The 27,724-nt window shown below is 40.7% G+C and overlaps 1 protein-coding gene across 1 annotated transcript in view; it reads right to left on the bottom strand.

The window, feature by feature from the left end:
• The window catches only part of LOC133576131 (uncharacterized), a 180,018-nt gene that overhangs the window by 32,784 nt on the left and 119,510 nt on the right, over window positions 1-27,724 (bottom strand). The window contains exon 3 of the mRNA XM_072912202.1: window positions 21,417-21,934. Within this exon, the coding sequence (XP_072768303.1) occupies window positions 21,417-21,934 (518 nt within the window). The remainder of the gene's footprint in view (window positions 1-21,416; window positions 21,935-27,724) is intronic.

The following is a 27,724-nucleotide window of genomic DNA, read 5'->3' as shown; positions in this document are numbered from 1 at the left end:
AAAAAAAATCTATTTTTGTTTTAATATGGTTTCTGTAAGAGGACAAACATGATACAAACCCCCCTAATTGTTACAAAGCACATTGTTTATATTAAACACGCTTCACTGATTCGAGTATTTGGCGAGCGCCGTTTTGTCCTACCGTACTAATTTTGGCGGTCTTTGAACTCACCGTAGTTTGTTTACATGTATAACTTTCTCCGACTTTCTAGGACGTGTTTTATGCCACTTCTTTTTCTGTCTCATTTTGTCCACCAAACTTTTAAGGTTGTGCATGAAAGGTGAGTTTTGTTGATGTTATTGACCTGTGTGGAGTGCTAATCAGACATATTTGGTCACTGCATGACTGCAAGCTAATCGATGCTAACAGGCTATTTAGGCTAGCTATATGTACATATTGCATCATTATGCCTCATTTGTAGCTATATTTGAGCTCATTTAGTTTCCTTTAAGTCCTCTTAATTCCATGACACACTATCTGTATGTAATATGGCTTTTAATTTTTTGCGGCTCCAGACAGATTTGTTTTTGTATTTTTGGTCCAATATGGCTCTTTCAACATTTTGGGTTGCCGACCCCTGACATAGGCCAACGCAGTGCTCCGGGCAGGACATGAGGACTGCATGGTCCACAGTGTCAAAGGCAGCTGTGAGATCCAAAAGGACAAGCATAACAGCATTTTTGGTGTCAAGAGCCATAAGAATGTCATTTTGGACATTTAGTAATGCTGATTCTGTGACGAACCTTGAATCCTGATTGAAACTTGTCAGCAATATCACTGAGGGACAGATATGGCTGAAGTTGTGCAAGGTCAAGTTTTTCCCTAATCTTGGACAGAAAAAAGAGATGTGATATTAGACCGAAGTTAAATAGAATGAATGGGTCGAGGTTATGCTTTTTTAGAAGTGGTCTGACTACAGCATGCTTCAGGGCAGTGGGGACAATAACCAGCCTGAGGAGAACAAGGCTTGGACCAGTGGTGTCCATAACCTCCAGCATTATTTTAGCAGGTATAATATCTAGAGGACAGCCAGTGGGGTTTAATTGCTGGGCTGATGTTTTAAGATGAGAAATGGAAATTAATTCAAAATTCTCAAATATTTGCTTTACAGGAGGACCAAGTATGGTAGTAGTTCGGACCTTTGGGATGGATTCCCTGACGCACTGGACCTTATTAATGAAAAACTGTTCAAATGCATCATATGTGTGCTCAGGTACACCATTAAAACAGCAGTGGTAAGGTTAATAACAGAGTTAATAGTGTTAAATAGAACTCCAGGGTGATGACTATTGCTGGTGATGATGTTAGATAAATATTTAGTTTTTGCTTCTTTCACAGTTTTGTGATATGTAGCAAGACTGTCCTTGAACATGCCCAATGACACATGAAGTCCATTTTTCTTCCATTTGGGCTCAGCCTGCCTGCACTGACGTCTCACGTGCATTCATTTAGCCACTGGTCAGGAGCAGATTTTGTGACTTTGTCCCTGAAAGGAGCAATAGAGTCCAAGATCTGGGAGCATTTAGAGTGGAAAGAGAGGATTACATTGTCATGACATATGACAGGTTCAGGGTTAGTTTCTTGGAAAGCAGCAGCAAAATCAGTGGCTGTTGACGAGGTGATGATCTGGCGACGGCAGGAAGGAACATGTTTATTTGGAGGAGGTGCTAAAGCCTCAAAGCACATGAGTGAGTGATCGGAAATAGGTATATTACGAACATCAATAACAGGCAGAGACAGTCCATGGGGGATGATAAAATCCAGTGTGTGCCCAAGCTGATGAGTAGGACAGGCTATGGACTGAGTGAGATCCAAAGATTCTAATAGTGAGTTAAAATATTTTGCCAGCTGATCAGAGGTACATTCGACATGGATGTTAAAATCACCAGAGATCAATATTTTATCAAATTTTGGCAGGATTTCTGTTAAAAGATCTTAAAAATCACTTTAAAAATATTTTTTTGTTTTGCTTTGGTGGGTGGTAAACAACAGCACATGAAATAGGAGTGGGCAGTGTGAATACAAAAAGTTGTAGTACAAAGCTGACGTAGTCTTTGGTGGAGAGTGAACGGCACTTGTAGACTGTGAGGATACCCCCGCCCCTCCCAGCTAGTTAGGGTGTGCTGAAGAAGCTATAGTTGGGGGGCGGGGGGAGCTCGGAGAACGCGCTGTTGTCACCTGGGAAGAGCTAAGTTTCCGTGATAAGTCAATATTATTGGAGCAGATAAAATCATTGAGGATAAAAGTCTTATTATTTAACAATCTGCTGTTAAAAAGAGCCATATGAAGTGAACTCCAGTTGCATAGCAATGGCGCAGAACGAGCCAGGGGGCGGAGATTGTTTTGGGTGCGATGCTGTTTGGAGAGTCTTGCAAGCCGGTGGTGTGGAGGCGTATAGCCGGCGGCTCCAAGGCTAACAGATCTCAGGTAGCCAAAGCTGTAGTTTAGCGATCGCCTCAGATCAACTGCTGTAGCTTCAGTCAGCTGTGGATGAATCTTCCGAGAGGACAGAGACAGGTAAATCCTCAATCTGACATGTAATCCACTCCTTTTTCCGAGTTTTCTACGACATTTTTTGGCCGTCTCAGGAACAGTGGTATAGATGCCAAAAAAGGTGGTGGATTATTAAACTGTCCACTCACAATGCATGAGGTTACAAATATCAAGGAGTATCAAGCGATCATATAAAAAAATTTGGCGAGTGTGCAGAAAAACAAGTTGCGCCATCTTGGATCGTCAAAAACTATACTGTAAAAAATGTTTTAATGTAAAACATGTATTTCTGAGTGCGGGAACATTTATTGTAACTGTTTCAAGCAAATATTTGTTTTAAAAACTTACAGTTGATGTCTTTAAACTGAAAATGTAAAGATCCAGTGTAGCAAACGTAAAACAATAATGTTAATTTTAATGTCTTTCAACTTTTACTTTATGAGATGCAGTGTCTTCTATAGCTGACATTTTTATATCAGTTTGGAAAAGTATTGTTTTAGAAAAAGGTTAATGAATGAATTAACTTTTAATAATGTAAATATATCACAAACTGATGTTTAGTTTTGCTGGCTTCAGATATCGAGAGTTAGAGTAATTTATTTTGTGTTGGCAGTATTTTATATGTCTTGGTTACATTACTTCACAGGAATTATGCAGACCACCACTGGGTTGTATAATTGGTTGGGAAAACCATATATATATATATATATATATATATATATATATATATATATATATATATATATATATATATATATATATATATATATATATATATATATATATATATATATATATCCAATACATATAATATAATATACTGCAAACACAAAATAAATTACTCCAAAAAAGAAAACATTGTAGGTGTAAATGTATATCTATTAGTGTTGTCCCAATACCAATATTTTGATACAGGTACCGGTACTTTTAGGTACTTCTGTAAGGAAAGGGGACCACAGAAAATTGCATTGTTGGCTTTATTTTAACAAAAAATCTTATGGTACATTAAAAATATGTTTCTTGTTGCAAGTTTGTCCTTAAATAAAATAGTGAACAAACAAGACAACTTGTCTTTTATTAGTAAGTAAGCAAACAAAGGCTCCTAATTTAGTCTGCTGACATATGCAGTAACATATTGTGTCATTTTCCATTCTATTATTTTGTCAAAATTCTTAAGGACAAGTGGTAGAAAATTAATTTTTAATCTACTTATTCATTTACTGTTAATATATGCTTACTTTCTCTTTTAGCACATTCTATCTACACTTCTGTTAAAATGTAATAATCACTTATTCTGGTGTTTGATACTTTACATTAGTTTTGGATGATATCAAAAATTTGGGTATCAATCCGAACCAAGTCGTTACAAGATCATACATTGGTCATATTCAAAGTCCTCATGTGTCCAGGGACATATTTCCTGAGTTTATAAACATAATATCAAATTTTTTAAAACGAAAGGAGATGTTGGGATGCCAAAAAATATCAATGTTATCTTGGTAGTATCGACTAGAAACACTACTGTACTTGGTATCATTACAGTGGATGTTCATTTTAATTTTTTTTTTTTCATTTATTTATTTATTTCAGGCAATGACATAAAAAAGTACACAGTTGACAACACATAATAATATAAATTAACATAGTGCAAAAGATCATGTATAGTATGTAATGCATGATTGTCCAGTTTTGCCTGAAAGGGAGTGGGAAGAAGATCATTTATTTAATCTCACCCCCAGTTCTCCATTCAGTGATTATTCAATGTTTCACTCTTAATTTGTTCAAGGATTATAATACAGATGTTGTATCATAGTGGCATTACCAAAGGTAACACAAATTATTACACTGTAACAATAATTTGTATCAACAATGTAGGAATAATGAATATACCAACAATGGTAATAGACAACATAGCAATAATGGTAATAGACAACATAGCAATAATGGTAAGGAAACATTGAGCACATGTTAACACTTTGAGACAGAGTATAGCAGCAGGTTAGATCCACCAATGGCGTTTGTTTACACATTTGGCGCTGGTTAGCTACGGTGTGTAGTGAAGCATGTTTAGCTATTCCTCGTCTTGCAGGGATGATACTTGTAAGAAACGTACTTTATTTGTCGCCATGGAGGCGAGGATTAGTGATTTAGAAGTAGCTAAAAACACTGCCGACTGCGGATGGACGTTAGCCGCTAGCTGGCTAGCCATGTCTTAAAGCACCTATTCCGGTGGGCGTTTCAGTGTTATAACTTCACCTTTATCTTTAGTTTTTAAGCCAAAATGTGTCCAATCGCCCTTTTCTGTCTACATACTGGGTCTGGTTGTAAGTACTCTGTGATTGTGTCCTGCCGAACATGCTCGTCAGCTCGTAAACCAGCAATGACGCGACGTGGTGATGACGGGGATGCAGGCGGGTGGCGGACCGCTATTTTTCATATAGTACCGAATATGATTCATTAGTATTGCGGCACTATACTAATACCGGTATACCGTACAACCCTAATATCTATATATGAATGCTTTCTCATTTAGATGAGCTTTATGAGAGACTAGGTTACACTGGTATTAGTATAGTAATTAGCATATAAAAAAAGAGACTAGCGTGGAAGCTAGCATACAAAGAGGAAATCAAAACCGTCGTTAACTGTTGCGTGTAGCAAACTAGGAAGCCAGACTGGCTGACCGGAAAAGGCAGAACTAAATAACGCTCTGATTAGCTCACGAGAACAGGTGAGCATCCCGAACACTAATCAGAGACAGGTGAAAACACTAAACACCCACGGTAACTGAAAATAAACCCAGGGGTGCACAAAACAGGAACTGAGGGAGTCTATAAAACCAAACAGAACATGATCCGGGCAGCACATCATAACAGAACTTGTAGCTAAATCAAAAGGTCCCACACTGTGGCACAGACATATATTACCCGCCTGCAAAGCCATTGTAAATGAGATGCTCGGACCAGAAGTGGTTAAAGAAATAGACAAAGTCCCTCTCTCAGATAACACAATTTCCAGACATGTCTGCAGACATCGAAAGTGTGGTTTTGGAAAAGATGAGAGTGTACTGATATTAGTGGACATGCTCAACTCTTGGCCAATGTGTGTTTTGTGGATGGAGACGCAATCAGAGAAAGCGTCCTATTTTGCAAGGCATTGCCAGAAAAGACTACAGGAGAGGACATTTTTTGGGTCACATCGGAATATCTTAATAAGGAGGACTAAAGTGGTAAAACTGCACAAGTGTTTGCACTGATGGAGCTTCAGCCATGGTCGGGCGCACCAAAGGCTTTGTAAGCAGAGTGAAGGAAAGACATCCAGATGTGATTGTCACGCACTGTTTCTTACACCGTGAGGCCCTCATGGCCAAGACATTGCCAGCAGACCTAGCCCCTGTGATGAATGATGTTGTGCACATGGTAAACTTTGTAAAGAGATGACAAGTGAAAAGCCGCATATTGGCATCTTTGTGTGAGGAAATGGGAGCGCAGCATAAGGCCTTGCTGTTTCATACGGAGGTTTGATTGATTGATTGAGACTTTTATTAGTAGGTTGCACAGTGAAGTACATATTCCGTACAATTGACCACTAAATGGTAACATCCGAATAAGTTTTTCAACTTGTTTAAGTCGGGGTCCACTTGATACAGATATATATTATCAGATATATACTATCATCATAATACAGTCATCACACAAGATAATCACATTGAATTATTTACAATCCGGGGTGTGGAGGGGGGGTTAGGTTTGGTTGTTATCATCAGTCATCAACAATTGAGAACAGAGAAATGGATATTGGAACAGTGTAGATCTGACTTGGTAGGATATGTACAGCAAGTAGTGGACAGAGAGAGAGAGAGAGAGAGAGAGAGAGAGAGAGAGAGAGAGAGAGATCAGAAGGCATAAGAAAAAGTATCTGCATTTGATTGTTTACATTTGATTATTAACAATCCGGGGAGGGTGTTAGTTTAGGGTTGTAGCTGCCTGGAGGTGAACTTTTATTGCGGTTTTGAAGGAGGATTGAGATGCACTTTCTTTTATACCTGTTGGGAGCGCATTCCACATTGATGTGGCATAGAAAGAGAATGAGTTAAGACCTTTGTTAGTTCGGAATCTGGGTTTAACGTGGTTAGTGGAGCTCCCCCTGGTGTTGTGGTTATGGCGGTCATTTACGTTAAGGAAGTAGTTTGACATGTACTTCGGTATCAGGGAGGTGTAGCGGATTTTATAGACTAGGCTCGGTGTAAGTTGTTTTACTCTGTCCTCCACCCTGAGCCAGCCCACTTTGGAGAAGTGGGTAGGAGTGAGGTGGGATCTGGAGTGGAGGTCTAGAAGTAACCTGACTAGCTTGTTCTGGGATGTTTGGAGTTTAGATTTCAGGGTTTTGGAGGTGCTATGGTACCAGGAGGTGCATGCGTCCGATGGTTGTCACGCGGCAAGGTGCTGGCCCGTGTGTATGAACTGCAGGAGGAACTTAAAGTGCTTCTGACAAATGGCGGATATTTTTCATCATCTGAATGAACTGAACACACGAATGCAAGGTCGAAATGAAAACTTGCTCATAAGTACGATTAAAATAAACGGAGTCCGCTCAAAGGTGCACCCCTTGCAACAACATGTGAAACGTGTCAACCTTGAAATGTTCCCACTCACTAAGAAATGGCAAAATGTTGACACTGCTGCACTGTGTGAAATCATAGGTAAACATTTAACAACTCTGGAGGAAAAGATGTCACTTTAATTCTCTCTGGCCTTCACTGAATGCCTTGACTGGGTTAGGCACCCGTAGAGCTCAGCAGTTGTTGGAAAGGATATGACTTTACAGAAGCAGGAAAAACTAACTAAACTGAGACAAAATCATGGTTTAAAGCTAAGTTTTGCTGATCTATCTTTGGACAGTTTTTGGTTGACTGCTGCCAAGGAGTTACCCATTATGGCAAACAAAGCTATTTTGACATTGCTCCCATTTTCCACAACATACTGTATCTGTGTGACATGAGCTTCTCAAGCCTAACTTCTATAAAAACTAAAAACAGAGAGAGACTGTGAGCTGTTGAGGAAGAGCTCCGTGTGTGTCTGCCTTCAATTCCAGCCAGGATATCAGCTCTATGTTCATCCAAACAGGCACAAGTTTCACACTAAGTGAGTCAAATATACTGAGATTGACATTTTGTACATGCAACTCTTCATACTCTTCATATTGTAACTGTGAAATTGTTTCCAAATATTATGGCTTCTGTCAGAATAAAAATTATTTTCTTTATTCCTGCTAACAGAATGTTTTTGGACAGAATTAGAGTTTGCAAAACACTACCTCTTTAGGTTTAAGACCACATTGTTGTGGCATTCCATGTTCCAGCTGTATTTTAGAAGTGGACATGTTAAGTGCACTTTTAATTTGAAAGAAGAAATATGACAGATTATGAAATAAATGGTTGTGTTTATTTTATTCCTATTCAGACAGTTTGATAATAAATACTATATTGTTAATAGTATCATTTATTTAACATGTTTGGTTGGTGGTGTGCCTCGTGATCTTTTTCAATGAAAAAATGTACTTTGGCTCAAAAAAGGTTGAAAAACACTGGTCTAAGGCCTTCAACCATTTGCCACAGTGCAAATGATTCAATTGAATGCTGTGAATGTTCAATTGTAATTAGAGAAAAGTTGCATGTTTTCCTTCCAGTAGATTTTCACTCAGTCATTATATTATACAGGCGGAACTAAAAAAAATACAATAATGTGTAAAAGTCCATTCATGTCAGCATGTCAACTTCAAATGTGACACTAATATGGGATAGTAACTCATTATATGTAAAGTGAGAAATGTCAAGCCTCTATTATAATTTGATGATCATGGATTACAGTTTTTGAAACCCCACATTTTCAATTCAAGGTTTTCATATACTGTAAGCCATAATCATCTCAATTATATCAAAAGAAGGCTTGACATATCTCACTTTCCATGTAATGAGTTAATATCACATATTAATACATGTTATTGACATGATCGACTTTTGCCGGAATAGGACCCCAACGCAGAGAAGAAAGAATAAAAATAATAACAAAAAGCACACTTAAAAAAGAGTGAAACCACTCAGGACACATACAAAAGGTATTGAGAAACAGAAATCTTACACAAAAGGTGTGGAGAAGAACAAGTAAACACTAAAGGGCAGACCCACAGGAACAAGGAGCTTGAGTGGAGCCAGAGCAGAGGCGATGAACACGACTGGAAGGGTGAAGCATCAGGAATCAACCGCTGAGTGAATGAACTGGAGAGCTTAAAGGGGAACATTATCACCAGACCTATGTAAGCGTCAATATATACCTTGATGTTGCAGAAAAAAGACCATATATTTTTTTAACCGATTTCCGAACTCTAAATGGGTGAATTTTGGCGAATTAAACGCCTTTCTATTTTTCGCTCTCGGAGCGATGACGTCACAACGTGACGTCACATCGGGAAGCAATCCGCCATTTTCTCACTTTCGTCGGTGTGTTGTCGGAGGGTGTAACAACACGAGAGGGACGGATTCAAGTTGCACCAGTGGCCCAAAGATGCGAAAGTGGCAAGAAATTGGACGAAATTTGTTCAAAATACGAGGCTGTGGGGAAAGCCGACGAAATGGTCAGTCGTTTGTTCCGCACACTTTACCGACGAAAGCTATGCTACGACAGGGATGGCAAGAATGTGTGGATATCCTGCGACACTCAAAGCAGATGCTGACATCAACTCCAAAACTGGACAGGGTATGTCTACAGAATATATTAATTGATGAAAACGTTATTCATTACTCGCGTTTTTACGTGAATTATTATACATAAACTGTGTTTACCAATAATTTAGCTTAAAAACAATTAAATGCAGACAGCCCTGAAATGGGCTGTCTGCACTTTCAAAGTGCATGTTGTTGCCAAGTGTATTTCATATGCTGTAAACCTAGTTCATAGTTGTTAGTTTCCTTTAATACCAAACAAACACATACCAATCGTTGGTTAGAAGGCGATCGCCGAATTCGTCCTCACTTTCTCCCGTGTCGCTTGCTGCCGTGTCGTTTTCGTCGGTTTCGCTTGCATACGGTTCACACCGATATGGCTCAATAGCTTCAGTTTCTTCTTCAATTTCGTTTTCGCTACTTGCCTCCACACTACAACCATCTGTTTCAATACATGCGTATCTTGCTGTTCTATCCGCCATGTTTGTTTGTATTGGCATCACTGTGTGACGTCACAGGAAAATGGACGGGTGTATATAACGATGGTTAAAATCAGGCACTTTAAGCTTTTTTTAGGGATATTGCGTGATGGGTAAAATTTTGAAAAAAACTTCGAAAAATAAAATAAGCCACTGGGAACTGATTTTTAATGGTTTTAACCCTTCTGAAATTGTGATAATGTTCCCCTTTAAATTTTCAGGTAGGAAATGGGCATCAGGTGTGCGCAAAGGTGGCTCCGCCCCGTAGCCCTAAAACCAGGCACTGCAACACAAAGAAGACAGGTGGCAGCAGAGCTGCAAGATCATGACAGCTACATTGTGTAATTTCCACATGTTGTGTTTTGTTAAATTCTAAAGAAGAATATTTATTTTCAAAAAAGTATATCTTTTTTCAATACTACGTTTGTGCCTCTTAAGACCTCAATGCAGACTTTGTAAGGTCGAGTTACCTCTAAACTAATCTAAAATTGATGTTGATCCACCTTTTTGTTGTCTTTTTTCCAAATAATAATCAACGAGAGAACCGATAAGGAACTGAATCATTAAGCAGAATTGAAAGTGGAATCAGAACCGGAAAAATCGTATCAATTCTCATCCCTGGTCATGAACTTAACTTAGTTAATTTTTGTGGCCAGTATGTGTCACCAAAAACTAATTGCCATTCCACTTCAATATTGTCATGACTTGGTCGTGGGTGTTTGCTTTTCCGGAAGGCAACGGAAAGTTGGCTCGGGCGAGACGGGAATGTAAGTACATGATTGTTTATTACTATCAAAAAAAAGTACAAACGAAAAGCGCGCACAGTGGCGGAGAACAAACTATGAAACCAAAAGACTATAGCATTAATAATCAAAAACTTACCTGGCTTGGACTAAAGTAGCAGCATGAAAGATGGACATGAAAACAAGTGTCAGGAATGTGAAGAGAACAAATGCGGGATGTCGCCAGAAAGACAAGCTGAAAACAATGAACTTAAATACTACAGACATGATTAGTGAAAACAGGTGCGTGACTCAAAACGTGAAACAGGTGCGTGACGTGACAGGTGAAAACTAATGCTTGCTATGGTGACAAAACAAACAAAAGTGCACAAAAAGTCCAAAAACAAAACCGAACATGACTAAAACAAAACATGATCACACAGACATGACAAATATAAAGATAGCATACGACTGTCATAAGGTTAGTGTTAGTGTTTTTCATACCTAGCAATGTTCTCTGAGTAATTTCACTTGATCAAACATTTTCTAAAGTTCTACACAACAAAATAATAAAAGTAAGTATTATGATCTGTGCTTATAGTACCGTAGCTGGTATCAGATTAATATTGGAGTCTGCTCAAATACCGGCATCCTATCGGAAGTGAAAAAGTTGTTTCGGGACACATCTAGTTTTGATAAACACATTTGGAAGTGTTGAAATCGCCATGTAAAATTGTTATAGCTAATTGGTAGCATCTATATGGTGCATTTTAAATTTAAATTTCATCAGGCGTGCTTGCTTTGTTTGCATTAAGTAGCTACGGATATGCTTGTTTGCCCGCCAAGTGTTTGAGCCAGTGCCGAGTCTGCAACTGGACGTGACAAAGGTGTCGAAATCTGGTACTTTTTGATTTTTGAGAATCAGTCAGGAAAATCAGTCCGTACCTAAAGATTTGGAACCCATCCTTATGTACTTTTGCTTCAATGTGAGTACATTTGTTTTAGCGCTGCGTCCACCAATCGCCATATTGACTGAAGTTGAAGTGAGCAAATATGCTTTCTAACGGAGCTGCAGTGAAGTATTTGTCTTATCTGCTGGTGCGTCCACACTGCAGATTACATCCAACCAAGCCTGACAGCCTCTCTGCGCTCTTCTAACAGATATCTGCCCCCATCGGTGAAAAGTTTCACAGTATATTAAAAATGAATCAGTGAACTTTCTATGGTCTCAGTGGCATTGAGCTCATCTTTTCTCTGCACTTTACAGCCGCCTGCGCCGTGATGATGCGTCGGTTTGGGCTCGCTGGGTGACAACTCGTATAGCCAGCAGACAATACGAGCACATAACGCTGGATTTGATGTCGTTCTCTTGTATTATCGCACTTTTGCTGGTAGGAGACAGAGTACCTTCAGCACAGTCCACGAGCCTCCAGGCATGGACGAGGAGAACAGACCCGTCCGTGCGGTGGGTTGGGCTCCTGAGGCGAGGTTAGGTCGATATTAACCTCCCTCGGGTACACTTCTTGCTTTTTTTCCCGCCCTGTAGATATGAAAGATAAAAAAACAACAACATTCTTATTTCTAATACATTTCCCATGGCCGTGATGTAACAGCATATGCTGCATTTTCCACATGCTGAAAAGTAAAAAAATGCAAATATTTGTCAGTGATTAAGTGTTTAAAGCAAAAATGCAAATTATTGTATTACAAATGCATGCACCTTCTTACACCTCCTGGATGCTGAATTCATAAAGCAGAGATTCAATTACCGGTAGCAATGTTTATCTGCAGGCCTGTTGTAAAGACTAATAAAAGGTGCAAAAATACCCCTAACATGCACTGAGACACTCTGCGTGTACGTGTGTGTGTGTGTGTGTGTGTGTGTGTGTGTGTGTGTGTGTGTGTGTGTGTGTGTGTGTGTGTGTGTGTGTGTGTGTGTGTGTGTGTGTGTGTGTGGCCTTGCTCTTCACGCATTCTTAATGGGTGTTTTGTTTCCACCAGGCACACTGCGCTTCCTTGTTTCTTGACCTCATGTGTCGCCACTCGCCTTATGCACACACACACACTTACACGCACATATATGCACACACACGCACACACACACACTCACTGAGAAATTTGCATTAAAGATGCATAGAATGTCTTCATTTATCTGAATGCTCGCCTTGCATAGCCAAAAATTTTCACTGAAAGCAGGGCAACAAGCAAGTGTGCATATATCTTACTACACCGCAAAAACTGAAATCAAAGTAAGATTAAATATCTCAAATAAGGGTGATATTTGCTTATTTTCTGTCTGATAAGATAATTCTTCTCACTAAGCAGATTTTATGTTAGAGTGTTTTACTTGTTTTAAGTGTTTTGGTCCTAAATGATCTCAGTAAGATATTCCAGCTTGTTGCTGAGATGTTATGACCTATATCATCCACACTTACCAACTGCCTGGATGAGATAAAGGTGTGGATGAAACACAATTTTCTTCAACTAAACAGCTCCAAAACCGAAGCCATTCTAGTCAGCACCCCACATCAGACTCAGTCATACACCATCACCAGCATCACCTTCTCCGGCCACAACATTCACCTCTCATCCTCAGTCACTAATCTGGGTGTTAGAATGGACCCTCACTTGACCATTGAGGCTCAAATAAAACTGTGCAAGACCTCCTTCTACCACCTCAGGAACGTTACTAAACTCCGCCCCTCACTGACTCTCTCTGATGCCGAGAGGCTCGTCCACGCCTTTGTCTCCTCCAGTCTAGACTACTGCAACGCATTCTTGTCGGGATCCCCAGCAAAAACATCCAGAAGCTACAATACATACAGAATAGTGCTGCTAGGATCCTAATGAGAGTGCGGAAATAAGACCATATCACACCAACTCTCAAATCCCTTCACTGGCTTCCTGTTTCACTCAGGGTTGAATTTAAAGTCTCCTTACTAACCCACCAGTGCCTTCATGGAAATGCCCCCCTCTAACTCAAAGAACTACTCACCCCCAAATCCTCCACACGACACCTCCGCTCCGGACAGGCTAACCTCCTCCAACCTCTGAGGACAAAGCTACGAACTATGGGAGACCGGGCTTTGTGCTCCGCCGCTCCCAGTCTGTGGAACGCTCTCCCTGACCACCTGAGGGCACCACAGACTGTGGATGCTTTTAAAAAAGGCTTAAAAAACCTTCTTTTTTAGAAAAGCCTTTCTTTAGATATATGCATACTCATTTTAGCTATTTGGCTGTTGTAGTTTTTATTTTTATTTGTTTTTAATTATCTTTTTATTTTTTTATTTTTTAATACACTGTAGCACTTTGAGGTTGTTTACTCAATGTAAAGTGCTTTTTACAAATACAATCTATTATTATTATATTGAGTAAAACATGCTTGAAACTAGAATATCAACTGTTGCAAAGCTGTGTCATTAACACTCACAAATATGAAACTACTTTTTTAAAGTAATAATTTCTTACTTCAAGCATGAAAAAAAAAATCGTGATGCCGAGCGCATATCATTATGTCAAGATAATGGCACTAGCATTTACTTAATTTAAGAATATTTTTCAACATATTGAGCAAAAAGGTCTCTCTTTTTTTCTACCAAGAAAAGTGCACTTGTTATGTGTGAGAATATACTTACTTTAAGGTATTTTGGGGTTCATTGAGGTTAGCTAATTTTATTTGTTTTGGAAAGTCTTGACAAGCCAAATTTTCTTGTTCTATTGGCAGATAATTTTGCTTAGTTCAAATGAAATATCCCTAATTTTTTTTTTAATTATTTTTGAACACTGACTTTTTGCAGTGTAGAATCAAGATGAACAATATCTTGACAACATACCCTCCATTTGAATTGGTGCCGTGGCCGTCATTAATATATTAATATATGTTTTTTTTCTCTTCCAGCTGGTGTCTGTAATGATCTAATTTACTGAGACATTTTACAGCACCCCATGTCTCCGTTGAGATGTTTACAGCAACAAACCCCACCTTGGGAGCAGACATGGCACCTGTAAAACTGCCGTTACAAATAAGACAAATACATGTCAATGCAAATAGTCAAGCATGATCTGGCAGTGTGGCCTCACTACAGGAAGGAGACACAAAGCTATCGAGAAATTAAACAAAGGTTTTCTCAGGGCATTCAATCGATTGCAACTGGACTGTTTGGTTTGTCTTAGAAGATGTTTTGCCTGTCATTAGTCATTCGTTAATGACTTAGATTGGTTCGATCTAGTCTTAGATTTATATTGGTGAGATTTAGTCGAGCGGCTGGTGCCAAAACTCCAAATATTTATACTCCAAAACCAGGGGAGTGTGCCTGGGCAAGGATAGTTTCGCCCTATCGTAGTGAGAAAAACAACTGTTGAGATGCAAACAAGCAATCCATCTGTCAATGCCAACAACAGTCGTTGATGTGTAATTTCCCCTTGTTAGCATTGAGGTATTGTGGGGCAGAACGATTGTTGTGGATCGACTACTACCAGTCCAAAAATAGTTGGAATCACCCACGTTAGCATTCCATTCAGTTGTAAACAAATAGCACAAAGGAGCATCTGTGACCAGAATGTTTCTAACTCCTGTTATTTGTTGGAGGCTAAATCACAGAGTCTTTTAGGAACGGTTGAAAGGACAGTGTTGTATGTGGGAGACAGGTGGTGTCAGAGCCCACCTCCTCTGTTCAGGGATGGTTTTTCAACCTTGACATAGATGACTTCCCTTACTCCTCTTTCGTGCCAGCCGTCCTCCCTGTCCAGAAGCTGTACATTTTTGAGGTGCAGGTAGACAGCTGAGTCTTGGTCTGAAGAGTTTGGCCGTCTATGCTGTGCCATGTGTCGGCTTAGTGGTTGTTTTGTTTCTTCAATATATGAATCAGTGCATTCATCATTACACTGGATAGCACACACCAGATTGTTTTTGTGAGTGTGAGGTGTTCGGTCTGTAGGATGCATCAGTCTCTGTCTCAGGGTGTTGCCTGGTTTGAAGAGCACTGGGATGTGGTGTTGGTAAAAAATTATTCTGAGTTTCACAGATAGACCTGACATATATTGAATGACAATATTTTGCGTCTGTCACCTTTTTCCTTTTCATCCACTGTGTTCTTGTTTTACTAAACGTGTCCTGGTCCAATTCTAATATGGGTCCAATATCAGCAAAAATACAAGTAAATAGTGTACAAATATGCGCTAGCATGTAAAATGTGTGATATCATGCCCGGTACAAGCAGTCTTTTAGCGTGTTTACTTGTGCATAGCTGGACAGCCAGTTAACATCTAAATGTTCACCACTAAGCACACAAGGTTGGTCTTTTCTTGTATTTTAGTCAAATAGTCAAGCAGCTACACAACAGCTAAGCACACAACAGCACACAAGCTACTAGGCATATGTAATAAGTGTCCTTAATTGAACATTATTTTAGTCTAAAACAACACATTTGTCAAAACAAACTAGTATCAAATAATTAAAGTTTTATATTACCGTATTTTTCGGACTATAAGTCGCAGTTTTTTTTCATAGTTTGGCCGGGCTCCAGTGTGATTTACATATGTTTTTTTCCTTCTTTATTATGTATTTTCGGCAGGTGCGACTTATACTCTGGTGTGACTTATACTCCGAAAAATACGGTACTTACACATACTAAGTCTCCAAGGCAGAAGTGCATTCGAAAGTATCCAGTTGCAACTGTGTCCGCATCATTCTGCTTACTGCGTCATTCATGTAACATTAGATTAGATTAGAGTATGTTGTAGGGTTGTACGGTATACTGTTACTAACAAAGTCCCGTGGTACCAATTAATTTTGACTTTCAGAGCACCTCATCGATTCCACTGCATAAAGGGAACATTAAATACCTGGGAATCAATATTTCCTCCACATTGTCAGATCTGAATCGCTTGAATTACTCCCCAATCTTAAAATCGATTGAGGATGATCTGGCGCGTTGGAAAACACTGCCAATCTCACTTATGGGAAGGGTTTCTACCGTGAAAATGATGGTCTTGCCTAGGGTTAATTATCTATTTTCAATGATTCCAACCAAACCTTCTCAAATCTGGTTTAAGTCACTAGACTCACACATCAATCAGTTTCTTTGGAAGAGTAAACCAGCACGAATCAGCCTTAAAACTTTACAAAAACCCAAAGAACATGGGGGTCTAGAACTCCCAAACTTTTCCTATTATTTCCTTGCAAATAAACTACAATATATATTAAAATGGATCAATCCCACTTTATTAGATAGTTTATGGTTAGAGATTGAACAATCACTTAGCCAGGAGATCCCAATTTCTAACTTGCCCTTTATTAGCCAAATTCTCCGAAAACACAACTGCTTTAAAAGTATTAATATACGCACTACCTTAACAGCTTGGTGGGAGTTTTTGAAAATAACTGGGTCCCCGCTCACTCCATGCAAATTTACGCCTATTTGGAATAATCCTGATTTTCTTTTAAACAAGAAGCCATTGAACTTTCCAACATGGTATGATAAGGGAGTCGGATGCCTTGGGGATATCATCAATGCAAACAGTTTTATCTCTTTTAAAAGTTTAATAACACAATATGCAATCAATCCTAATAAATTTCTAGAATATATACAAATCAAATCTGTAATCAGCGCAAGATTCAACAAAACAACATGGGAAACTAATCCTACGACCGTTAAATTCTTCAAAACATCTGCCCCCAAAGCTTTATCCAAATTATATGCTCTTTTATCAAAAATAGATAACACAATAAGTATTCCAACTTCTAAATGGCACTCAGACGTATCAACAAGCTGTGACCCAGAATTCTGGAAACAAATATGCCTCAATACTACTCGTTTGATTAAGAATCCAAATGTACGACTGATTCAGCTCAAAATACTTTACAGAATACATTACACCGGTCTAAGAATGTATAAAATGGGTTTAGCTGACTCTAACATCTGTGTACACTGCTCAGATAATAAGATAGATAATTACTTGCATTCAATGTGGTCCTGTGCTCCCGTGAGTAACTTTTGGCTTGGAGTGTGCGAGAACCTATCATTAGCGTTAGAGATTCCTATTCCCATCTCCCCCGCACTCTGCCTGTTGGGTGATCTCTCCGCAACTGATCTTGATATAAACAAAACATACCTCCTTATAAATGCGTTAGGCATCGCCAAGAAAACTATTCTCATAAATTGGAAATCAAAAAATAATTTATGTATAAACCTTTACAAAAACATTTTATTAGATTATGTAGTTATGGAAAGAATGTCTGCTGAATCAAACCAACAACTGACAGAATTCCGATCTCTTTGGGCACCGCTAATTAATTTTCTGACCTGACTCCCTTGGGGGCCGGGGCTGGGGCTCTGTCCCGGGGGTCTTGCTCCGTGGGTGGGGGGTCCTGGGTGCCGGGGGGGCCGTGTGCCGCGGGGTCGGGGGGCCTGGGGTGTGTTTCCTGGTTCCGGCCTGGCGGGCCGATCCGTGGGTGGTCTGGTGGCTGGGGGTGGGTGGAGGTGCCTAGGCGGGTGTTGGGGTGCGGGTGGGGCTGTGGGCGGCCGCCTTGGGTTGGTTGGGGGGGCTGTCCCTCCCGTGGGTGGTTGGGCGGGGGGTTGCGCCCGTGGGGCTGGGGTCTTGCCGCTGTCGGGCGGGGGTCGGCTCGTGCCCCGCTGGCTCCGGTTGTCCGTGGGCTTCCTCCTTCCCCTGGGGCGCGGGGCGGGGTCTGCCCGGGGTCGCCCTGCGCTGCGGCTGTGCGGGCCTGCCTGGTGCCGGGTTGGGGGGACTGCTTGCCTCCCTTGTTGGGGCCCCGGCGGTGCTGCCCGACTGCCCTGCGGGAGTCCCCCTCCTGTGTTTTACTCTGCCCTTATTTTTTTATTAATTTTATTTATTTATTTTAATTTATTTTATGTGTATGTATATATATATATATATATATATATATATATATGTATGTATGTGTATGTATGTATGTATATGTATGTATGTATATATGTATGAATGTATGTATGTATGTATGTATGTATGTGTATATGTATGTATGTATGTGTATATGTATATATGTATGTGTGTATGTATATATATATATATGTATATATATATATATACTATTATTATTATTATTATTATTATTATTTATTTATTTATTTATTTTTTTTATTTTATTTTTTTTAATCTATTTAATATATTTAACTTATTCTGTTAAATTATATATGGGTACGCGTGTATGTGGGTGTGTGTACGTTTGTATATATGTATGGTGAAATCTGTGTGTATGTATGTAGGTACATATGTATGTGTCGCTGCCCCGGTGTGTATTGCTGATCGCGGCGCCGGGTCTGCTGAGGTGCCGTGGCATGCCGGCTGTGGGCGCAGGGCTGGGCCCTTATGGCTTTTTGCCGGATGGGATGCCTGGTGGGTGGTGGGCGGGGGGGGCCTGGATGTGCGGGAGGGGCTGCGGGGTTTGGTGGCGTTGGGCACTGTTGGCGACCAGGCCTCTTGTTTATTTTTATTTATTTTATTTTATTTAAAGGGTTTATTTTTATTTTCTTTTTCTTTTTTTTTTTTTTTCTTTTTTTTTTCTTATATATGTATATATGTGTGGATGTGTATGTTTATATGTATATGCATGCGTGTGGAAATGTGTGTATGTGTATGTATATGTATATGCATATATGTATGTGTGTATGTATGTGTATATGAATGTGTAGGTGTGTGCATGGGTGTGGATGTCCGGTGGCTCAATTGGCCTGGCTGTGGATGAGTTGGGGTAGGTGGGTTGGTGGCCTCGGTGGTAGCCGGGGGTGTGCGTTGTTGTGGTTTACGGGGTCGGTCGCTTTTTTGTTTTGGTTTCGGCGGCCGCGGGTGTTTACGCTGCGGACGGGCGGTGGTGGTGATGGTTGCTGCGGTGATACCAGCGGTTGGCATCGCTGTGTTGGGTTGGAGTGGTTGGGGGACTGTGGCTGGTGTCTGTGCGCTTGTGGGGTTGTGGGGATGGCTGGCGTTGGCTTGCCGACTGGTTTGGGGGCTGGCAGGCGGACGGGATGCATTGGCTTCTTCCCCCGTTGGGGGGCTCCTTCCCCTGGCCGGGACTCGTATGGGCACGTTGCTGTGTGGATGGCCGGGATGCGGTGTTTGCATTGGGCGTGGGGGCTGTGCGGTTTCTCTGCGTTTGGTTGCCGGTATGGGCTCTGCAGGGTTGGGTTGGGGCGGGCGGGGGCTGGCTTTGTTTGGCGGGGGGAGGGGCTCGCGTGGCGTCACGTTAAAGTGGTCTGGTGTGGGTCACGGGCTGTGGCGGGGGGTGGCGGCCTCCTGGCCGTAGTTCCTGGTTGTCGGCCGCGTGGACTGGGGGGATGTCCGGGCCCTCTACTCCTCCTACTTATAGCGCACACAGTCACACATATATAGGACTTTGGGGATTGTCCTGCGGGGAGGCATGGCGGGGGGTTGAGGATGCCTCCAATGGGGCTCCAGTCCTCCTTTCTTGTCCCCTGCTCGTCCATCCCTCAATCTTAGCTGCATATTAGACACTTAGGATTTGGGGGGCTTGGTTTGGTTGGGACCCACCATGACCTTGATGTCCCCCAATTTTAATCGCATTATTAGTTCCCACAAGCATACATATCTCACTCACGCTACAGTACACACATCAATAGGGACTGGAGGTCGGCTGTAACGGCTGACCTCCTAATTTTAACTACACAGTAGACACTCTGGGGGCCTTGTACACATGCATGGGGGGTTTGGGGTTCGGCGCACCCCTCATTGCCTCGTCGGCCGGCGGGGACTGCGGTCTGGTGGCCTGCCAGGCTTTTATTCATTTATTATTGTTATATATATATTTTTTATTTTTAATGTATTTATTATTTTTATTTTTATTATTACTCATTTTTATTTTATTTTATTTTTTTAAATTTTATTTTTTATTTTATTTTTTTATTTTATTTTATTTCATTTTTTTTTTTTAATCTTATTATTTATTTGTGTGTGGCGTCGCGCGGGTCTCACTTCCTGTTGGATGGGGTCCGTGCCCGTGTGGCCCGACCTTGCGCTGTGGGGTCTCTGTTGGTGACTTGGTGTGGTGGCGGCGCAGCCCCCGTGTCTGGTCTGGATGCTGTGTCCCGGTTGTTTGGGCGGTGGTGTGTTTGTGCGGGTTTGGGTTGGGGTGGGGGGCCTTTTGGTTGGGGGGGTTGTTGGTGTCTCTTGTTTGCGTGTTGGCGTTCGGGCTGACCGGCGGGCTGGCGCCGGCTGGTCTCCGTGGCCCTGGTGGCGTGTGGTTGCTGGTTGCAGTTTTTCTTTGATCGCTTTGATTTGATTGGCTGGTGCTGGCTGTCTGGGGTTATTGCGGCTGCTGTTTCTGCTGCCGTTTGTTTGTGGTGTGGGCGCCCGTGGCTGCTGGGTCTGGTGCAGGGGTGTGGCTGATGTTGTGACTGGTGGCAGCGCGCGCGCGTGATGGCTGACGAACTGTGTATATGTATGTATATGTGTGTGTATGTATGTATGTTTATATATGTGTATGTGTACATATGTGTATGTATATGTATATATGTGTATGTGTGGGTATGTATACGTGTATGTGTGTATGTGTATGTGTATGTGTGTATGTATGTATGTATGTATGTATGTATATTTCTGGGGGTACGCTCTGGGCCTGCCTGTCAGACGGGGGTCGACGCCTCAGGCTACTGCATCCGAACTGCGTGTCTGGAGCTCCTGGGTCCCGCTGTCCATCCCTTCCGGGTGCCCGTCTTGGTTGGGGCCTGTTGGGCCTAGTCCCTGCGTCTATTGTGGTAGCTTGGTGCTGCAAGGTATTCCGAGGTGCTGCGAGTCGGCCAGTTGCTGGGGTAGTGACCTTGTTTGTCAGCATGTCTGTGATCTTCTTTTAATTCTTTTTTTTTTTTTTAATTAATTAATTTATTTATTTATTTATTTATTTATTTTTTAAATATATTTTATTAATATTATTATTATTTTTTTTTTTTTTTTTTTTTTTTTTTTTTTTTTTTTTTTTTTTTTTCCCCCTCCCTCAGGGGGGGGGCTCGGCGGGGCGGTTGCTGGTTGTTCCATCTCCATCGTTGGGGTCCCTGCGGGTGGGGTGGGTGGTTCCCGTGGCCCTGTGCCTGGGTGGTCCTGCGGCGGCCGGTTTGGGTGGGGTGGCCGGGGGCTGGCCTCGCCGCGCTCTCCGGGGGTGGGGGGTGGGCTCGTGGGGGCCCGGTTGCCGGTGGGGCGGGGGCGGTCTTCCCGTCCGGTTGCGGGGAGTCTCTGGGTCCCTCGGGCGGGGCGTCTCGCCTTTCTGCCCGTGTGGGGTGTGGTCTCTCGCTGGCTTGGGGTCTGGCTGTCCCCTGCTTTTCTCGTGCCCTGTCCTCTGCCGGGTGCGTCTGTCTGCGGCCTGCTGCTGGCCCTTGTGGGCGGTACGGTGGGTCGGGCTCTGGGGTTCCTGTCGCTGGCCGGCTTGGCTGCGTGGGGGCGGTGGTCCCTGGTTCCCTGGGCACCACGCCTCCTGTTTGTGGGTTGGGCTCTCGGGGGTGATGGGGCCGTGCTCTGGCTCCCACGCACTCTGGGAGTCGAATGTATTGTACATGCAAATTCACATATGCTCACATACATACATAGGTACCTACGCTCCCACATACATACACAAATACAGTACATATTTACCTACCTAATGTTCGTACATCCACACGCACATTCAATATACAAACATACACATACACATACTGTACATATACATTCACTGTACAAACACATATACACATTCTGTACATATACATTCATTGTACAAACACATATACACATTCTGTACATATACAAGTACATATGCATACTTACACTCATGCACATAATCACGTTTCATCAAACATATATTAACGTTGTTGCCCTAGGGTAAACTGGGTGTAACACATGGCACACTGACAAAGCTTAACCTATTGTGACTATAACAATCTACAAGGTTAATGTAGGTTGCTTCTCTTTCTCCCCCTCCATTTTTCTGCATTCTTTCGTATCTCAAGTTATCATTACGTATATGTATTGTTGCATTTAAACAACTGTATTGTTGATAATAAAGGTAAATTATTGGTATTGTTCATTATCAATAGCGCTATTTCTATTGGTATTTGTATTGATCCATTTGTAGTGTAATAATGCTCATTGTCATTTCTGTATTATTTTTTATTTTTCGCTAACTGCTTATTTGCTATTACTTTTACCATCATATTTGTACATGTCATATTTGCTGATGTTGCTCTATTGTTGTTGTTGTTGTTGTTGTTTGCTGTTGTTGTTTTTGTCTCTCTGTCTAATCCCCCTCTTGTCCCCACAATTTCCCCCTCTGTCTTCTTTTTTTTCTCTTTCTATCCCCTCCTGCTCCGGCCCGGCTGCACCAAATGATAATATAAATACATTTAATAAAGTCAAATACAAATAAGGCAACAAGAGAAGTATCCTACACTTCTCTTTTGTAAAGTAAATCTGAACAGCCGACATGGGCATCTACATCAACTATATGATTTGCCTGAGAAGCTGGACAGGACATAAAAAAAAAAAAAAAAAAAAAAAAAAAAAAAAAAAAAAAAAAAAAAGAACATTATTTTAGTCTAAAACAACACATTTGTCAAAACAAACTAGTATCAAATAATTAAAGTTTTATATTACCGTATTTTTCGGACTATAAGTCGCAGTTTTTTTTCATAGTTTGGCCGGGCTCCAGTGTGATTTACATATGTTTTTTTCCTTCTTTATTATGTATTTTCGGCAGGTGCGACTTATACTCTGGTGTGACTTATACTCCGAAAAATACGGTACTTACACATACTAAGTCTCCAAGGCAGAAGTGCATTCGAAAGTATCCAGTTGCAACTGTGTCCGCATCATTCTGCTTACTGCGTCATTCATGTAACATTAGATTAGATTAGAGTATGTTGTAGGGTTGTACGGTATACTGTTACTAACAAAGTCCCGTGGTACTAATGATTTAAAAACGGTACTATACTGCCATTGAAAAATACCGGCACTTTCTTTCATCTGCATGCTGCTGTGCGGCGGTGAGGTTGCTGATCAGAGGCGCATGCAAAATGTGTCAGCACACACACACAAAGCGCATACAAGCACAATCAGAGTGGAGAGGAACAATAGCGAAAAAAATCACATCCTACAGGAGGTTAATAAAGAGGGTGCGTGACGAGCAAAATGGAAGTATTTGGGCTTTAAAACTACCGATAAAGGTGATGCTTTAAACACGGAAGCACTGCGCTGCAACTTCTGCTTTAAAACACGTCTCGCCAAAGGTGGCCATTAGTGTTACAAACCCTGTTTCCAAATGAGTTGGGAAATTGTGTTAGATGTAGATATAAACGGAATACAATGATTTGCAAATCATTTTCAACCCATATTCAGTTGAATATGCTACAAAGACAACATATTTGATGTTCAAACTGATAACCTTTTTTCAGACCTGTACAAGGACTTTAAAAAGCAACAGTTAAGAATGTAGTTAACAGATCCCCTGCTCTGCGATAGATAGGTAGACACGCACACAGCTAGCTGGTTTGTTGCCAATTATTAGCGGAATCCAAACCGCCCACGTAGCGTAAACTAATGCTAGTGACTTGACTGGATTTCGTAACAGATACCAACTAATCAATTTGTGTTTTATCTTTAACAACGTGTGTTTTACCTGCTACATGTCTTATCTGTGTACTTCTATCCATAGTATTGTTTTTAGTATTTACTAATAGTTGTATTTGTCTTAAAGGACAGCTCAAAATTGGCAACCATAAATCATAAGTCAATAAAGCTTTTTATTCTATTCTAACCCAATCCTAGATTATGGCAGGCTATATGTAATATACAAAATTGTAAATTGTTCTTTGAGTGCAATAAGAAAAGCTCACTTTGTTTAATGCCTTTTAATTTGAATTCCAATCTTCTAAAACTGTTCTTTTAGTGCAATAAGAAACGTATGTTTAATGTATATTCTTCTTTATTTAGAAATGTATCGCAAAGTATAGTTGCACATTTCGGTACCGGTACCAAAGTATTGGTATGGGGACAACTCTAGTATGTTGTAGTATATTATATTAGATGTGTGCCCTCAGGGAAATGAAAGTTCCAGTAGCAGCAACACTGCATGCAGTGTACAGCACAATCATGATAATAGCAATGCACGCAGAGTAAAGTAAAAATGAAAACAGCTGTAAAAAAAAAATAGAGTATCGCAAATCATGACATCTCTAGTTTAGTTCAAAGTAAAGGATGGTATACATCATATTTTAACAATACTTGTTGTATTACAAATTATTAATATCATGTGTAATTGTTATGGTAGTGAAATCATTTTAAACATTTTATACATCTTGTCTTCATTGTATGTATTTAGTAATATTTGTAATTGTAAGAAAACCTGAACAGTTGCGATCGATTAAATGCCAAGAATAAAATAACCTGATTAATTAAAATATATCTAGACATAATGATATTACTAGAAATACTTCCATAGATAAAGACCTCTGCTGCAGTAAGTCCTTACTCTGGTACTGATTGAGTAAATATGAAAAAGAGTGCTGAAGAAAAGTTTTGCAAAATAGACTCTTTATTTATCTAGCTACAAAAAGACAAAAACAAAGTGAGTTGTTCTGGGAATCGGAGTTTGTCTTCATTGTTGAAAATTAGTCTGTTAGATTTCCAGATCATTTCAATCCATGCCAGCCTCTTGTAATCCAGCATGTTGTCAGGAATCAGCACTGTTCCAGCAAACTAAAGTCACATTTTGCCCTGATAACTTTCCCAAAGTTTTCTTTTCCATCTTTTTTTGTCTGTTTGAGCTCACCTCTGCACACCTTCATCATCATCTTCATTATTCTCTGCTCAGACTATCACACTCCATTGTATTGCTTTACTTCTTCTTCTTCTTCTGTCAACCAATTTATTGAAGTTGAATCTTCGCAGTCTTAACTTTTTCTTGTTACCTTTCCTCGTCTAAGCGGAGCGTAGACAAGAAGCTGATGGGAGCGTATTCAAGTCTGTCGTCTTTTCCCGACTCTCTGCTTCATGTTGCTGCAGTGTGATGATTCCATCCGTCTCAAGACATAAAGAGATAAAGCCAAGAGTCCTGGAATAATGGAGGCAAGCGTTCATTAGAGATAAACCGGAAGATTGTCAATAAAAAAAGGAAAGGGGGGGTGGGGGGGGGGTTGGCGCTCCCGGGGGCGGCGTCAGCTTATCAGCCGACGACACTTGGGCTTCAATAGGGGCCGCCTCTTTGATCATTAGCGCTTGAACAGCCAAATCTAATTGGCATCGCACAACCTGCGGCCAAATTTGCAATGTGAAATTGTTGTGTTTTTATACATTTTGTTTTTTTGTGGGCTTGTGTGACAACATAACTACAAACAGTTGCTAGGCAAAGTTCTGAAGAACCGACAGGAACAAATCAGGTCAGCTAAGGAAGGTGCTGATTCAAGCCTGAATATGTTGCTGCCTAAACAGGCTGCAGGATAATATAAACGTGCGGAGACCAATCAAGTTAACTAAATAGGAGACGACTCATTCAGGCCCAACAAGTTTGTTGACTTGACGGATTGCGGGATAAATATAACCTGCAGAAATAAACATACGAAAATGTGACTCATTCAGGCCCGACTAGTCTGCTAATTAAACGGGATGCAGGAAAAATTCAAGCTGTAGAAGTAAATCAGCGTGTTAGCTAACAAGGGCACGACTGACTCAGGCCCGAATGTTCTGCTGCCTAAATGGATTGCAGGAGAAATTCAACAAAGAAGCACTTTAAACATTTTCAACACAAAAAAACAAAACAGTTGTGTGACTATTTCAACTTTACAACAAAAAAGTTTGCTGCCTAAGTGGGCTACAGGGGAAATTAAAAAAAAGAAGTGTTTAAAACATTCTCAACACACAAACAAAACAATGATGTGACTCTTTCAACTCTATTACAAAAAGGTTTGCTGTCTAAACAGGGTGCGGGATAAATAAAACCAGGAAGTACTCCTAACAGTACAATGTTTTCTGCATGTTTAACACAAAAAAAACATAGAGTTTCCATTTCGACTCTACTACATAGACTGCCTAAACGGGCTGCAGCACAGCAACAAACTGGTTAAAAACATACTGTCTATGCAGTATACATTTTATTTTGCCCATTATGATAGCTTGCTAAAGATAAAGCTCTAGTTTAAGGGTAGATATACATACATATATATATATATATATATATATATATATATATATATATATATATATATATATATATATATATATATATATGTGTACAGTATATATATATATATATACAGCCTATACATATATAGGTGCACATATTACAAACCCCGTTTCCATATGAGTTGGGAAATTGTGTTAGATGTAAATATAAACGGAATACAATGATTTGCAAATCCTTTTCAACCCATATTCAATTGAATGCAATACAAAGACAAGATAATAATTAACTAAGAATTTCATGGCTGCAACACGTACCAAAGTAGTTGGGAAAGGGCATGTTCACCACTGTTTTACATCACCTTTTCTTTTAACAACACTCTGTAAACGTTTGGGAACTGAGGAGACACATTTTTTAAGCTTCTCAGGTGGAATTCTTTCCCATCCTTGCTTGATGTACAGCTTAAGTTGTTCCACAGTCCGGGGGTCTCCGTTGTGATATTTTAGGCTTCATAATGCGCCACACATTTTCAATGGGAGATAGGTCCGGACTACAGGCAGGCCAGTCTAGTACCCGCACTCTTTTACTATGAAGTCACGTTGATGTAGCACGTGGCTTGGCATTGTCTTGCTGAAATAAGCAGGGGCGTCCATGGTAACGCTGCTTGGATGGCAACATATGTTGCTCCAAAACCTGTATGTACCTTTCAGCATTAATGGTGCCTTCACAGATGTGTAAGTTACCCATTTCTTGGGCACTAATACAACCCCATACTATCACGGATGCTGGCTTTTCAACTTTTTGCCTATAACAATCCGGATGGTTCTTATCCTCTTTGGTCCGGAGGACACAACGTCCACAGTTTCCAAAAACAATTTGAAATGTGGACTCGTCAGACCACAGAACACTTTTCCACTTTGTATCAGTCCATCTTAGATGAGCTCAGGCCCAGCGAAGCTGACGGCGTTTTTGGGTGTTGTTGATAAACGGTTTTCGCCTTACATAGGAGAGTTTTAACTTGCACTTACAGATGTAGCGACCAACTGTAGTTACTGACAGTGGGTTTCAGTGAGCAGTAAGGTTTGTTGACTTTTTGTGCCGGTTTAATTTTTTTTTTTCCCTGCGCCATGACTAGGTAAGGTTGTTTGGATTGGGTCATATGAATAATGCTGT

Source organism: Nerophis lumbriciformis, linkage group LG34 (genome assembly GCF_033978685.3).
Source record: "Nerophis lumbriciformis linkage group LG34, RoL_Nlum_v2.1, whole genome shotgun sequence".
NCBI classification, from domain to species: domain Eukaryota; kingdom Metazoa; phylum Chordata; class Actinopteri; order Syngnathiformes; family Syngnathidae; genus Nerophis; species Nerophis lumbriciformis.
The sequence above is the reverse complement of the archived record's forward strand: the minus strand, read 5'-3'. Positions and strand labels throughout refer to the sequence as shown.